The sequence below is a fragment of the Bidens hawaiensis genome, unplaced genomic scaffold, assembly GCF_021521415.1.
Source record: "Bidens hawaiensis isolate Kalapana, Puna unplaced genomic scaffold, B.hawaiensis_p1.1 tig00028290_1, whole genome shotgun sequence".
In the NCBI taxonomy this organism is placed as follows: Eukaryota; Viridiplantae; Streptophyta; class Magnoliopsida; order Asterales; family Asteraceae; genus Bidens; species Bidens hawaiensis.
In genome coordinates this window covers 60962-76432 of record NW_027505116.1, presented here as the reverse complement: position 1 = coordinate 76432, position 15471 = coordinate 60962, and the positions used below count along the sequence as shown (strand labels likewise).

The 15471-nt window shown below is 33.8% G+C and overlaps 1 protein-coding gene across 1 annotated transcript; it reads right to left on the bottom strand.

The window, feature by feature from the left end:
* Positions 1–2315: 2315 nt before the first annotated feature.
* Positions 2316–5001, bottom strand: LOC143610832 (uncharacterized). The gene is made up of 4 exons (XM_077085202.1): positions 4651–5001; positions 4314–4614; positions 2781–3416; positions 2316–2434 (listed from the first exon to the last, which is right to left on the bottom strand). The coding sequence occupies exons 1-4, from the start codon at positions 4971–4973 to the stop codon at positions 2405–2407; spliced, it is 1290 nt and encodes a 429-aa protein (XP_076941317.1). The 5' UTR covers positions 4974–5001; the 3' UTR covers positions 2316–2404.
* Between the last annotated feature and the right edge of the window lie 10470 nt (positions 5002–15471).

Below are 15471 nucleotides of genomic sequence, written 5' to 3'. Positions count from 1 at the left end.
CTCTTATGGTCCCTTAATTGGCTCGGTATTAGTTTTTAGTTAAATTTAAGGAAATGACTAAATGCCCTTAATATTTAAAATATTTTTATTTTTTTTATTTAATACTATTTTTTAATATTAATTTGTTACCGTCGGGTGAAAATAAGCATAGGTAAAGAGATGCACTTAATGACGTCATCGAAACAAACTAAACTGATGCCATCGAATTCCGGCCTCGTCTTCGGCGCATCACACGGGTTTTCTACAAGTATTAATAAAAGGTATACAATAGTTGGTAAAAAAACAACATACTTAGAAGTCTCAACATTATCTTACAAGCTAACGGACAAATACCAGGCGTGTATTGGACTAAGTATGAGACGTAATTTTACGACCGGGTATGGGACTGAGAATACTAATACCTGACTCGAACCCGATCCACCACAATCCCTAAAGTACAATATAGCTACTCTTTTTTATTTTATAAAACATATTACGTGATCACTAATCACTAATATATGTTTCCCTGTCATATTGCACGCACCATTCCAGTAACATGAAAATTTATTTACTTTCAAGCTATTAAATATGGGAAAATTCTTAAAATAGCCCTATTTTGGAAATAGATTCTAGTTTTGTCTCTCAAACTTAATAATTCCAAAAATGGTCATCTCTAACTCATCTTTGACTATGTGTTAGGAAATTTAACACGTCTTTAACGACATGTTAGCATAGCACGTTGTCAAAGACGTGCTAGATTTCCTAACACATAGTTAAAGATGAGTTAGGCCTCCAAATAAGTAGTCAAAGATATGTTAGCATCAAACGCATAGTCAAAGATATGTTAGCTTTTTGTTTGTTTTTCTTAATATTATATTTTTATAACTAGTTTTACTTATATTTTTTTTTCTTTTGTAACTTTTAATATATAAAATTTATATTATTTCAAATATACCGACGAGAAATGTTTGTTTTTATCTACGGACCGACATAAATTTTATTTAAAACCGAGCGGGGTCAAATTTTATTGAACATTTCGATATTGATTTGGCACGGCTAGAGTTTGAGTAAGTTTATGTCGATCAGTAGGTAAAAGTAAGCATGCCTCGTCGATATATTCGAAATAATATAAAACTTTTATATATTAAAAGTTATAAAAGAAAAACAAATATAAGCAAAACTATTTAAAAAAATATAATATTAAAAAAACAAACAAAAAGCCAATATATCTTTGACTATGCGTTTGGTGCTAATATATCTTTGACTATGTGTTTAGAGGTCTAAATCATCTTTAACCATGTGTTAAGAAATCTAATGCGTCTTTGACGACATGCTAGCGTCTTTAACCATGTGTTAGGAAATCTAACGCGTCTTTGACGACGTGTTATGCTAATATGTCATCAAAAACGTGTTAGATTTCCTAACACATGGTCAAAGATAAGTTACAGAAGGTATTTTTAAAATTATTAAGTTTGTAAGACAAAACAAAATTTTATTTTCAAAATAAGAACATTTTAGGAATTTTCCCATAAAATATTTGTACACATTTGAATTTTGAAGACAAATTACTCTCAAAGTTTGGTGCATTGGCATTGTAAATCGTACATTCCAATGATTTACGGAAAAACCAATAGTCATAAAGTCACTTTATTACTAAACAAGATTTAGTCCCTCGTAGGGTTGTATTATATTATCTATTTCTAATATTAATATAATTTTTTTGAATTTTAATTTTATTTATTGTAATAAAGTTAATAATATACTTATAGTTTGATGATAAAAAAGTTTCACAAATAAATGAGATGTAATAACTCGGTTTAGAAGCTATCTGTGTTTGATGATACACATGACCCACTTTTATTTTTACTATAAAATTGTTTCTTAACTACGAATAGTTTCTTTTTATTTTTTCAAAAAAAATCGGATATTACGTTTTAGCATCTCTATTTTATAGGATTTTCATATCAAATATTTGGTGAGATTAATTTTTAATTTAATGAGATATTATAAACCGTTTAAAGGTTATTTGAGTTTGGTGAGACCCATACCTGTGAATTCGGGTTAAATGCATATGAAACCTCCATTTACAAATAAAACAATCTGATGGTTTGATAGAATTTAGGAAACAACTTTTAAATGTTCGGTTTATATATATTTTTAAAATATAAATTAATTCTAAAGTTGAAAACTCGTTAAATATGGACCACTCTACTTTTAAAACCTTTTACTTCTTTCTTATTCTCATAAGTCATATCATATACACTCAACTTTTCCTTTATTCTTCATATTTAATAACAAAACACAAAAAAGAAAAAAAAAACACCTTGTATGGGCACTAAAAGCAAATTATAAGCACCCAACAATCATAGAACCTTTAAACTTCTAACCCACCTGATTTCTTCAACTAGCAAACAAGTGCACCAAGCTAAGTTTCTGATATAGGAAGCAATAGTCCCTGAAAATCATTTAATAAAGCATAATATAAGTTCAATGTAGTTTACTGATCAAAGTTAGAGTACAATCGAGTTGATTATCGTTTCTAATTTTTGTTTTATTTTTAACGCGCCAAAGGAATCTAGGACGACAATCAAACCAAAACACTGGTGCAGCAACATTTAAAAATTTTTGTATAAAAAAGCTAGAATATTCAAAACATAGGTTTTACCATTTAAGTTAACACATAAAACGTTATAAAAAAGTTCATAAAAATATGAAAGAAAAACTGTTTCGTCTGTCCTAGACCTGTTACCCAACCCGCCCATCTTGTAATCAAATGAATCGAAACAAGTGAACCAATTTACCTCGGGATACTGCGATTGGACATTTTTACCCACTTTCATTGCTGTTTTGGAAGAAAGTTTGTGTTTTGAGTCTTTTGACCGTAAAGATGCTGTTTTCGAGTTCACAGAAGGCAATGTACGCCAAAGCCAAGAATCCGAAGGAGATTTTGGTAATGGTGGAGGAGCAGGCAAATCAGGCACGGTTTGACAAAGCTTGACTTTTTGGTCAACCTTAGAATGGTTGCAGTCACCTGTTTGTGTGATCATTTCTTTATCATGGTTTAAATTATCATCAACAGAACCAGACCTGAACTGCTCGGTGGGAATATGTGAAATTCCAAAGATATCAACATTGGTTTCTTTGAATTCGTGCTTTAAAGATTCCACTTTATGAATTGTGTCAATATAAAGAGTCTTCTCAATTGTGTGATTTTGAAAGTTTTTTTCTTTTTGAATCTCATAGGCTAGTAGTTCCTGAAAGCTGACTAGACCTTTCTTTTGTGTATTTATTTCTACTTCCTCAGAAATAAAAGGTGGAGGAGACGGATCGTCACGGCTAGCTGAAATACTATGACCCTGTAAGTGATTTAAGACAGTTGGGTCTTTTGGATTCTTGACTGATGATTTGGGTTGATATGCAGCAGCCACTTTAGCATCCTAAATGAAATTCAGGGAAAAAAAGTGGGAAAATGTAGGGTTTTGAAGTTATAATAAAGGTGGGAATTTTGAGTCAATTTGGTTTGTCTTTTATCTGAAACGGGCTAACTTGCGTTGTCTTCCATCTAAAACAGGCCAATTTGGTTGGTCTTTTGTGAGGTCAATTTGGGTTGTCTCTATCTCAAACAGGTCTAACATAAAACTTAGCTAGAAGGTTGAAAGTTGCTAAAAGCTTACTTTGAATTAGAGGTGTCAATCATGTTGGGTTGGCGGGTTGAAATGTGCAACTCTAACACATAATTCAGGTCAACTAGATCACGGCCCATTTAATCAATTTTTAGACGAGTCAAACATGTTGACGAGTTGTTAGCAGGCTGTCAGTAACTTGTTTAATGGGTACGTATGCGTGCAACAAGTAGATACGGTGTGACAAAACTAACATTATAATGTTTTTTTTTGTTTTTGAAAATATTAAAAATGGATTGGAAAATGCAAATGCATCTTCAGAAACATGAACAATGAAGAAACAAAAATATATTATAAAAGTTGTTATTTTCAAAATACTTAGCGCTGTTTTTAATCAGGCAAAACCAAACACGATCTAATTTTTAAAATGGTCGTGTTAGTCGACCCAAAACCAGTCTTTTTCACGTAATGTTTCAGGTCACATCAAGAATTGCTGTCACTACTTTGGTAGCAGTAGTTTATACCGCAGTAGAGAATTCCTGTTTCTTAGTATGGGGAAAATAAGTGCACACGCGTCAATACAAAATACCAAAAACGGCCCGTTTCAGTTTTGGCCTATTACCTACCCACCCAATTTTCCAGTTCTAGACAACGCGTCATTATTAACCAAAAACGAAAATGTAATAAAAAAAATCTAAAAAAGATATTTACCTGAGATCCAGCAGTTGAAGCACCAACATGAGTTCTGTTAGCAGAAGATACAGGCAACCGGGTCCTCACACTTAACCCGGGTGCCTGATTCAACACACCAATCGAACCCTTTAAGCAAAACTGTGGAAGCAGTCCACAAAACTTCAATGACATATTTCCATTACCATCATATTCAAACTCATCACCATCATCATCATCATCATCATCATCATCATCATCATCATCATCATCATCATTCAACTCTAAAAAATTTGGACCATAAGTAATCCGTGGCCTCTCATTCTTACAATCTTCTGATCTTCTGTGCCTGTCTTTCGTGGACCCCTTTTCATCACACAAACATTGTTCCTTAGGTTCCAAAACCCGACCCGGAGGAGGGTTTATCAAAGGTTTGTGTGTTTTTGTTTCATCTTTTGGTTTTCCTGGAATTTGTTCCCACACAAAAGGAACGGTTCCCGGGTTTCTTAACGGGTCCAAATGCATATCGGATCGGTAAGACGGGCTCGGAAGCAAGCCCGGGGTGACACTTCCATTATTATTATTATTATTATTATTATTATTATTATTTCTTTTGGAACCCTTTTGTGCATTTCCAACCGTGGGCGAAAATCGCCTCACAGAAAGAAGTGGCCTATTGAAGTTTAATCTTTTGTCTCCCATTAATAATCTACCTCTGCATAAACCAACATTTGGGTGCAAATCATGATTATTATTCCCATTATTTCATTAAAACAAAAGAAAAAACATTAAACCAAATAAAACAGTAATCATATGATATAATCCCTAATATCATCAAAACTTAAAAATCAACAGACAACATTTCCAAATACCTAATTATTAATCATTATGAACGAAAACATGAAGTAGTCAAAAGAAAAAAAAAAGAACACGTAAACTAACCTAAAACGAAAAAAATGTACACGATTGAATGAAGAGGAAAAGAATAACGAAAGCGTACGTTTGTGGTTGTGTTGGGGTTGGTGTTTCTTGTATTCGATGAGGTTCCTTTATGAACACAATCTGTCAATGGAATCTGAGCTAATTAGTTGCAAAGATTGAATTTTAAAATGGTAACAGTATATTATATTATTATGAGTTTCGATACGTTCCCTGGTGTAGGAGTATAATATTTATTTGAGTGGAGAACTGAATAGATTTGACTTTTGACTCTTTGGTCAAATTTTGGCAGGTCTGATGTTAGAGAGAATTTGTTTGTTACAATTCCACACATCTATCCCTTTCTTTATCTAATTTTTTTTTTATTTAAGTTTTCTACATTGTAACCCTCACCTCCTGCTTAATACCTTACCACTCTATTCAAACAAGTGAGAATGACCCTTTTTATCTAATAAAAAAAGAACTAGGATATAACACGTGTGATATACAGGTAATTAAAAAATAAAAAAAATTAAATTTAATAATATACATAATAATATAGCTTATGGATTCATAAGATATAGGGGGTGTTTGGGATTGCTTAAATTCCCCTTCTTTTAACTTTTTAACTTTTGCATAAAGGAGAAAATAAAGAAAAAGTGTTTGGATAAATGAAAAGAACTTTAGGTTTTAACTTTTCATTTAGTATAAAAAAAACTAATTTTGAGAGGTCGAATTTGTGACTTTTGGTGACTTATGGGTTAAAAATGCATATATCCACATAAGCTAATCCAAACAATTTTTAAAAAAACTTCTTTTCAAAAGTCATAAGTTATAAAAGTTCTTTTAACCAAAAGTCCTTTTAAAAAGTTCTTTTAATTCTTTTAAAAAACTAATTATCGTATATAAAAGCAGTTGTGTATGTTTTCCACCCCGGATTTATAAAACAATAAAACGGTAAAACGGTAAAAGGGGTTAGTGAAACTCACCTCGTACGTTCAGTGTTCAATTCGTTAGCAATTTCAGTTTGGACCTGAATCCGCTGCCTTCACACGTCCTAAACGCGTAAATATTTGTGTCGGTTATGCTAGACGCTTTCACCCAACTAACCGTTTCGTTTATTATATTTGTGTCGGTTGCTTTCACCAACCGAACGTTTCGTTTATTACATTTGTGTCGGTTGCTTTCACCAACCAGACGTTTCGTTTATTATATTGTGTCGGTTGCTTTCACCAACCGAACGTTTCGTTTGATTTCTGGATGACCCGTTGGTGACAAGGTTTTGTATTATTTTTGAAAGTAAATATTTATATACTTATATAAATATTAAGAATATAATTCTTCTTGGTGTTGTTTTTTATTTAGACATAACTGATTCGTTTGATCGAGTAATATATATTTCTAAGAATTGTTTATTTAAAGTCATGACAAATATTCTAGTAAAGTATACTGTAACTATATTTTCGTTCATAACTATCCAAACCTCTTTTGCATACAGTAACTTGTAAAAATTATTATTTTTACATCTAATACATAAATTTTGCCGAAGTACATGCTTTTGTAAAAGCTTATAGTATTGGCACAAAATGTTCTTATAATCATAATATTTATTGTTTGTTGTTTTTAAACATAAAAATTTATAGTTTACATAAAAGTCATATGATAGGCTTTATAAAGTTACATGAATGTGTTCACAACATAAAAGTTTCTAGAAACTTATTTTTGTTTACTCAGAGTTATAAAATATGGTTACTTGTGTCTTTCTTGGATATGCTCACTCCGGGTATAGACGCTATGACGTGAAATCCAAGAGACTCGATGTATCCTTGAATGTTCTCTTTAATGGGGGCGCTTCATCTTTTCCTTAACCTAATTAATAAGCCCCGGGGGAGAATGATGATGGAGATGTATTGCGGCCTTCTCCTGTTCATCAACTCTAACCGCATTCTTCTGCAGTTGATGTTACGGATCAGCCTCACGCTTCAAGCAGCTTTGCTCAGCATCTTCTGCCGATTGTCAGCCTGTTCAGCTGACCTCAGAGGATTCCAGTCACCCGGCACAGCATGTTTATTCTCGGCAGCGATGACAGTCTCTTTCCCAGGGTCAGACTACTCCATAAGATCAGCAGTCTAGCCCAGTTGCTCCCCTTTTAGGCGCTTCCTCTAGTTAAAGAGTGAATTCAGGAGTTCCAGGCAGGCGATAGGGGCTTCGGGGGGATAACATGAATCGTATAAGCCTGAACCCTATTAGTTATGTGCTTCCCCCTTCAAGAGCTGGGCTACTACCCTAATAAAGTTCTTCCTAGCGTATAGTATTGGGCAGATTGAGTCTTTCTCTAATATAGTACCTAATAGTTAGATTAAGCAGTACATATGGCGCAAGACGATTCCACATATCGAGGTCGGAATAGGATCGGGTGCTTCCCCTGAGCCGATTTTAGCTCTGGCAAACAGCCCTGATAGCTTAAAGTCTGATTCGGATTCTGCTCTCGCTGTTCTCAAAGTAGCGAAGTTACCTGAGGGAGAAGCTCTTCTTCCTCTTGTTGAATCGACTCTTGTAAAGAGTACGTTATAAGATAAGTAAGGGCGAGAGGAAAGAGACAACGGCTGTTTACTAGCAAGCATTGAAAGCAGATGCCAGAGACTTTAAAAATACCTTTATCTTTGTAACATAGCTTGCACGTATACCTTTAATCATATTTCCTAAATTACAAACTTTTAAGGACTACATTTTTATATCCAAATTAATATGTAATATCAACATATCTATTTTTCACCAAAATTCACCATATTTCTTTATTTATGTTTTTATATAAGGAAATCCGCCTTTTCTAATAAATCTCATGTCCGGATATCGTAAGCATTCTTAACCCCAAGTTCTAGTTTTAAAAGGTTATACTCTTTCCAAGTTTTATGTCTAGACATATTAGCCATGTCTAAACCAATTAGTTCCAACTATAAAACCCGCTTTAGTAACCATGTTTTGTTTATTTAACCTTTCTTAGCATATTATTAGCACACTTATATTCTCTTGTTGTGTAAGCTTGTATTACTCATTTTTAAGCCCATTTTTAGTGGTTATCTCGTATGCTTAACTCTCTTTAAGTATGATATATGGCTATGCTTAGATCGAGGTTCCTTTATAATAAGTGTGTAGGTTCTTAATTTTGGTGAAAGCTTAGCATAAACTTATTTATCAGCATAAGCTAGAGTTAGAAAAGTTTAGCTTACTTAGTTTAGGATTAAAATGTAGGGAAAGAGATTAGGGAGTCTTGAGTTCGTTTCTTCAGGCAAAACTCGTTCAACTGCTCGAAAGGATCTCGTACACCGTCTGGATTCTTGAAACACAAGATAAAATATATTAGTAGAATGTTTGTGTATTTGTATAGGAACCGGAGAGAGAGAGAGAGAGAGAGAGAGAGAGAGATCGTGAGTGTATATGTATGTATATTACCTTAAGAGAAAGAAAGAGTATAGAGAGAGGAAAGGTGGTAGATGATGATGATGGTTCCGAGGTGGCGGCACGGTGTAACGTAAACGGAGCGAGAGAGAGTTGAAGGTGGCTTGTGGCTGGAAGCACCAAGGGATAGGGAGGTGGGTGATGATACTTCAAATGTGGTGGGGCTGTTTAGGTGGCGTGCTGGTGGTCACGGATGTGGCTTCTGGTATGTTGCGATGGCGTTACGATGGCCGCGAGAAAAGAAAGAGAATGTTGGGGGCTGTGGAGATGGAACCATGGGGTGTGGATGTAGGAGGAAGGTGTGGTTTGCTGGTGGTGTTGGTTGCCTTCGGTGGTCGATCGCAAGGAGAGAACGAGAGTGTGTGTGGGTTGTTTGTTAGCTAAGTGGGGCTTGTGAATGCCGAAAATGTGGAATGAGGGTGAGAGTGTGTGCTTTGTTTATAAATCTAACTTTTATACATAAGAAATAGAATATGGTTTTTGAAAATTAAATATCTTGCATGATTGCAAGATGGTTTTGGCTTGAGTGTGCATTTATACAAAATCCAAGGGATATGAAGGGATTTTCACATCTTTGACTTTGATTCACCATACATGGTGAATGATTGGTGTGTACTTTAAATAAGGATGGTTTGGTCGTGAACTAAGGAGATGGGTGGGGTAGAGTTGGTAACTTAGGTGAAGCATGATAGGATATGATTATTTAATTTGATTTTGAATTCACTAGATATATATTTTTATTTAATGCAAGCTTGTAACTGGCACCAAATGTTGTGTATGAGCTTTTCGATTACCATTATATGTTGTGTATCATCTAGTTGTTAAAAGTAAATCTAATTACTTAGATCACCTAATCTTCATAGTTGTAGTCACATGCTTAGTTTATTAGCTAATTATAAGTTCATATAAATTAGTTTAGGTGAGGTTAGGTGTTCAGTTACACAAGGGTAAAAGAAAAACTAAGCTCTCGCATACTTAACGTATAACATTACGTTCACATATGTGTATACATATGTTGTTCGTTTCACATAATTAATTATTTACGGGACATACATTGATTTGAGCATGAATAGGATTTTCGAACGAAATATTATTTCAATATTGTAAACAAATATGTAAGTATAAACATATGTATTGCTATCGAGTTTAATATTATAATTTTATCTCAACGTTCGTATGCTTCTCTGTCGGTAATATTTCACGAAATAGGTTCGTTAAAATAATAATAAACACTCGAAGCATCATTTCGTATTCAACATTTTATAAAAAAAATTATTATAAAATATAATCGTATAAGATAGACTTCAAACATTAGAGGTCCGTTATATAAGTTCGAGTCGTTTTTTTTTAAAGTTATCATCAACGCCCGTATTTGTTGGATAAATCCGAAAATTTGAGTAATTTCTATATAAAAAAATTACTTAGATGCAGTGTATCGTGCACGTGGGCTTATGCTTTACTAATTGGGATTAAATTTAACAAAATTTAATCAAGTAGGAATTAACGTAAAGAAATCAAAATTAAGCATTGTACGAAAATTGGTCTGTTTAGCGAAGTGTCACAACTGTAAATGTTTTTCCAATAAAGTTTTACTAAAGTAATGGCGTTACTTCCACAATAAGTAATATTATCAAAACTATATTTTGACGGGCATGTAGTAACTGTAAGGGAGATATCATTAGTAGACTCTTCTTGCCTAAGGTTAGTAATTCGTACAAATTATAACACCCCGGCTAAAGCGGAAACGTCTGAGTGTGACGTACAGATTGTTCAAACACACGTGACACTATTTGGTGACAATAATAACATTTATTCATTTAATAAGCCAAGTAACATAAGTTCAAAAGTAGCAATACAAGTTCAAAACAAAACATAATCATAACAATAGTTATTTTATTTAAATACCCTAAGTAATCTAAGTGTCCTCCAATGCTTCACCCCATAATCACGGTACCTGTAAGGCTGTAACATATGTATAAAATAAAGGTCAGCTATAAATATAGATGGTGAGTTTCCACATTTTAAATACGTACATAAAAACCATACAATTCATAGACATGTGATAAACGAGCAAGTAAGTCCTTTCCAGTTGGTAACAACCAACGTACTTGGGTAATCGCGCAAGAAAGGTCCTTTCCAATTGGTAACAACCAACGTACTTGGATAATGAGGCCCTTTTCCACTCGATGCAAATGGACCGGAGTGCAAAGGGGGGCGTATGATCATACTTAATGAGGCTTCCCAGTCGTGCAAGTAATACAAGTAACACACAAGTTCATATACGAATTGTAGTTTTATAATAGAAGAAACAATGCTTGAATTTTTATAAGGATACATATGCTACCCCAAAACATTAAAGCATTAAAAAGAGGTAGTGAAAAACTCACCTTAGGAAATCGAGAAATAAAGGAGAACTCAAAAGTGTTGAAGATGGCAAACAACCGAACGCGTCATGAAAGCCGAAACGAGCGATCCGTACTAACTAGATTAGGTAAAAACGAGATTTAATCGATAATCGTACGGGATTGTGTTATTGTATAACTTGCAAAAATATTTTATATTATATATATATATATTATATAATATTATTATTTGTGTTTTAACGATAACTTGGTTATATTACGATTTAAATATTTTAATGGCGAGAATATGAAGTTTACACGTTCGAAAAGCTTGAACTATTGTTTATAAGTCATAATTATAATTATTGCATTGACGAAACGATTTTTAGAAAATTTAAGGTTCACGTTACGTTTAATAAGCGATTTTTAATAACGGTTTACGAAAATGAGAAACTTGGTTTTAAATGTAAAATGGTGAGATGTATTTTATAGTTAATTTACATATTTTTTTTAACTTAAAAAGGTTTTTATATATTTATTTTGATTTTTAATTGATTAAAAATGATTAATTAACTAATAATAATAAATAGAAAAAAATAATAATAATAAATAAAAAGAACAATATGATTGAACCCGGGTCTTGATATGGTCTAAGGCACCTATTTATACTAGTAGAGGTAGCGTGTGCGCGTTAATTAGATTAATTTGATTATCCGGATTTTCCGGCGAACTTTACGGGTGGTCATCGGCTGTATTAACAGGATTAACGAGTTTGTTAAGATGTTTTAACGCAGAGAAAAACATTTTATATTAATTTGATTTAAAACAAGTTTTAGGGGTGGCCGGCGGTCACTCAGGCGCCGGATTCCGGTGGCCGGAGGCCCACCGGAAAAGCGTGGTCACGGGGGGCTGGGTGGGAGGTTTGGGATTAATTTATTAATATATTTTAAATAAACTTACACATTTACCCCTTCAAGTATCATGTTTCTTTTAAAACCAAATTATTGAATTTAAGTTACAGAAGTAACCCTTGTAGTTTCATATTAGATTAAAATAGAAATTTGAAATGTAATTTACCAATTGAACCTTGATCTTTGAGATATTATATAAACTTGTTGAAGGTTAATTGTTTGGATTATTTTCGTATTAAACTCGCATAATTCGCAACTCGATTAAAGCTTCAAACAAAAACGTAAATCCCGGCATTTCAATAGTTGAACGAAACATGGACAATCGATAACCGTGAATCATCGAGAATATTCTATTAATAATGAACGATGTATGTTGAACACAAATAAAATGAAATGACGAAACTGGGTCCATTTAATGAACGCGAATACAATCCAAATACAAATAAAATGACACATGAAATACATACAACAAAACTTGAGATATATAAATATATTTCTTTATTAACAAAGCTGAAAGTTTAAAATGGGTCGGGTTTTTCGGGTTTGAAAAGTAACGAATGTTACACAAATCCCAATAAACCTCGGGACCCGTTTACTTACCTGGAGAAGTTTGTCAACGTGATAGACTCTATTAAGCCAAAACGTGCATCCCAAACGTCATATACAAATACAAAGTATATTTTCATAAACGACTATAACTATATTAAGGTTATGTCAGACCTAAGAGTCTGCTGAACTGAATCAGACTTAAAGTTTGCTGAACAGACCCCAGGTCTGCTGATTAATCAAGAAACACCATCAAGGTGCTGATGTAAGCCTATCACAAATATAGGTTAATAAGCATACTGAAAGGAAAAGGTTCTGATTATCACTAAACTGACAACAACAGGTGAACACGTTAAACCTTTTACCGACTGAACTGATTTTACTATTGTAGCAAACAGGTTGTTTATTGCAAAGAGTCTGATAAATGTTTGCATGAGATTACTTGTCTCTAAAATCTTTACAATACAAAATAGATAATAAAAACCAACTCAGACCGAATACACATGTGTCTGGATCCATAAGTAATTGATAATTGGTATACAAAACCAAGTCAGTCATAACCAGTTCTCCGACAGGGTTACATAGCCTAGGGGAAAGTTTGTCTCCAAACAGGGGCTATGTACTCGGGGAACCTTTGAATTTTGTGTGTAGGGCAGTGGTACAAATCCCAGGAATGACAGGCGTTCCTGCTGAGATTGTGAAACAGAAAACTATGTTTGTATTTAACGACTATTATAAACTGTTTTGTCGAGTCAACGTTTCACCAGCATATAGCTGACGTGTTTTTCCAACCCATGCAGATAATTAAGTGATGAATGATAGACAAGGATTTAGAGTCATGAAGATAGAAGATTGCTCAAGATGGCTCAATTTTCATTATAATCCTTGTAATAATAATAACACTGTTTTGTAACTAAAAAACTTGGGTATTTAATTCCCAAGAAATTTTGCAATGTATATTAATCTTTTAATATAAAAGACTTCTGCTAAAATAAACCCGCTACTCTGATATATTTATAAAACAGGTATACCAACCGGGTAGTTCTGCCTAGCCCCTGGACCGGGGTGTGACAGGTTGGTATCAGAGTTATCGGTTTCAGCGAATTAGGTATTAACATATTAGTACCTAAGCTTTAACCATATATTTGATAAGTAGGGATAAGTTATGATTGGTAGTCTACCTATCCCTAAGTAATAAACTGTGCAGATGTCGTATACAAACTACTACGGGCAAAGGCGCCGGGTAGCGAGACGATCGAAACCTACACCCGAGTCTGAGCCATCCGATAAGGCCATTACTAACTTTGGTCACAAGCAACCAACTGATTCAGTATATCCGATTGATTCGGTAAATCCAATAAATCCGGCTGATCTGAACAATTCCAATTCCCATCTGATATTGGAGTTATCCCATCCTTTCCCAACTCCCACTTTGTCCCTTATGCAAAGTGTGGGGTGTTGCTATCATCATTGCTAGGGTGGAGGGTGTGGTACTTTAAGGATACCCAAAGTACCCTAAGCACTAACGCTGCCACACTATTTTTACCCTAAACTATCTTGGACTAGCCTAAGGTCGGTGGTGTACCTGAACTACCTTAAGAATTTTGATTTTTAATTAAAAATAATTAAATAAATTATAACATTAAAACTCAAAAATGAAATTTTAAAATACATAAACAATTAAACAACACTTATTCAACAATAAATAAATAAATATATTATTCCAGCTTCCATCAGTTTTTTACTTTTGTTATGACTTCAAACGTTTCGTTATCACGAGCGTTATTTTGTCCGACTGTATTTTGTCATTCCGAACACACCTGATGCTCTATGCGATCGCTAGACCCTCCATATGAAACAAAATAGGTCTAAAACGTGACCAAATTCACGACGTTCGTTGGTCCATTGTGTCCATGTCTTGGGAAACATGGACCCCAAGCATTTGTTAACATTACTTCTTCATGGCTACATCTTCGTGGCGATCTCCTAATCATCGGTTGGGGATTGGTTGCTCCATATAAAGTGATGGTTTGAAGAGAAATTGAAAAAATTGTTGTAGAATAGTGTTTAGAAAATGATTAGTGTGTTTGGTTATTTATAAAGTAGAAAAAAGCAAATAATAATAATAATATTAATAATAATAATACCAATGAATAAATAAATTTATAAAACTAGTTGTTCAGCGGCTAGAAGTAATGCTAGTTGACATACATATTTGAAGGATACCCCTTAACACAAACCCGCCGGTGAGTTCTGGGGGGGGGGGGGGGGGTGATCGTATTCCCTACAAGGAATAATACCCTTTGAACTAATGGCTAGTTGACATATATATTCGAATGATACCCCTTAACACAAACCCGCAACCGAGTTTTGGGGGTGACGGAGTTGTTCCCCGCAGGGGATAATACCCTTTGGGTACCCGTCGCCCACACCCTCCACCCTTACACTTAAAAAGTTAAAAGGGATTTTGAAGGGGTAATTTTAAAGTTCAAAATTCAAAACATAAATATGAATTAGATACGAGATGTAAGAAAAACATTCTAACTTTTGTGACCTGGGGGTCTCATCGGAAGCAGCCTCTCTATTCCTACGGGGTAGAGATAAGGCTGTCTACATCTTACCCTCTTCAGACCTTACCATAACTTTGCTATTGGTGGAATATACTGAGTAAGATGATGATAGTAAGAAAAACATTCTAACTTTTGTGATCATGCATTGGATATGAACTCAAAACAGTCAAGACACTCTGGGTATAAAATTAGTTTTAAAAGATTTCGCAAGTATGAAAGGGCTTGAGATTAATCATATCAAGCCAATTACCCGAGCCCTACATATCCATAAACATTTTCTTTTTCTTTTTATTAGTCCTTGGTTAGTATTAGTAAACATTTTCTTTTTCTTTTTATTAGTCCTTGTTTAATATGAGTAACAATCTGTATACTTTTAACTTTTTAATTCATATAAAAAGTTTAAATAATATTAAATGTATTTGAAAATCTCTAACAAGTAATTTCTAATATATCC

Coding starts and splice junctions, on each gene's coding strand:
- LOC143610832 (XM_077085202.1), bottom strand. CDS start 4,973: ATGGGAGACAAAAGATTAAACTTCAATAGGCCACTTCTTTCTGTGAGG. Junction 4,615..4,650: donor GAACCTAAGGAACAATGTTT/GTGTGATGAAAA, acceptor AGACAGGCACAG/AAGATCAGAAGATTGTAAGA. Junction 3,417..4,313: donor CTTCAACTGCTGGATCTCAG/GTAAATATCTTT, acceptor AATTTCATTTAG/GATGCTAAAGTGGCTGCTGC.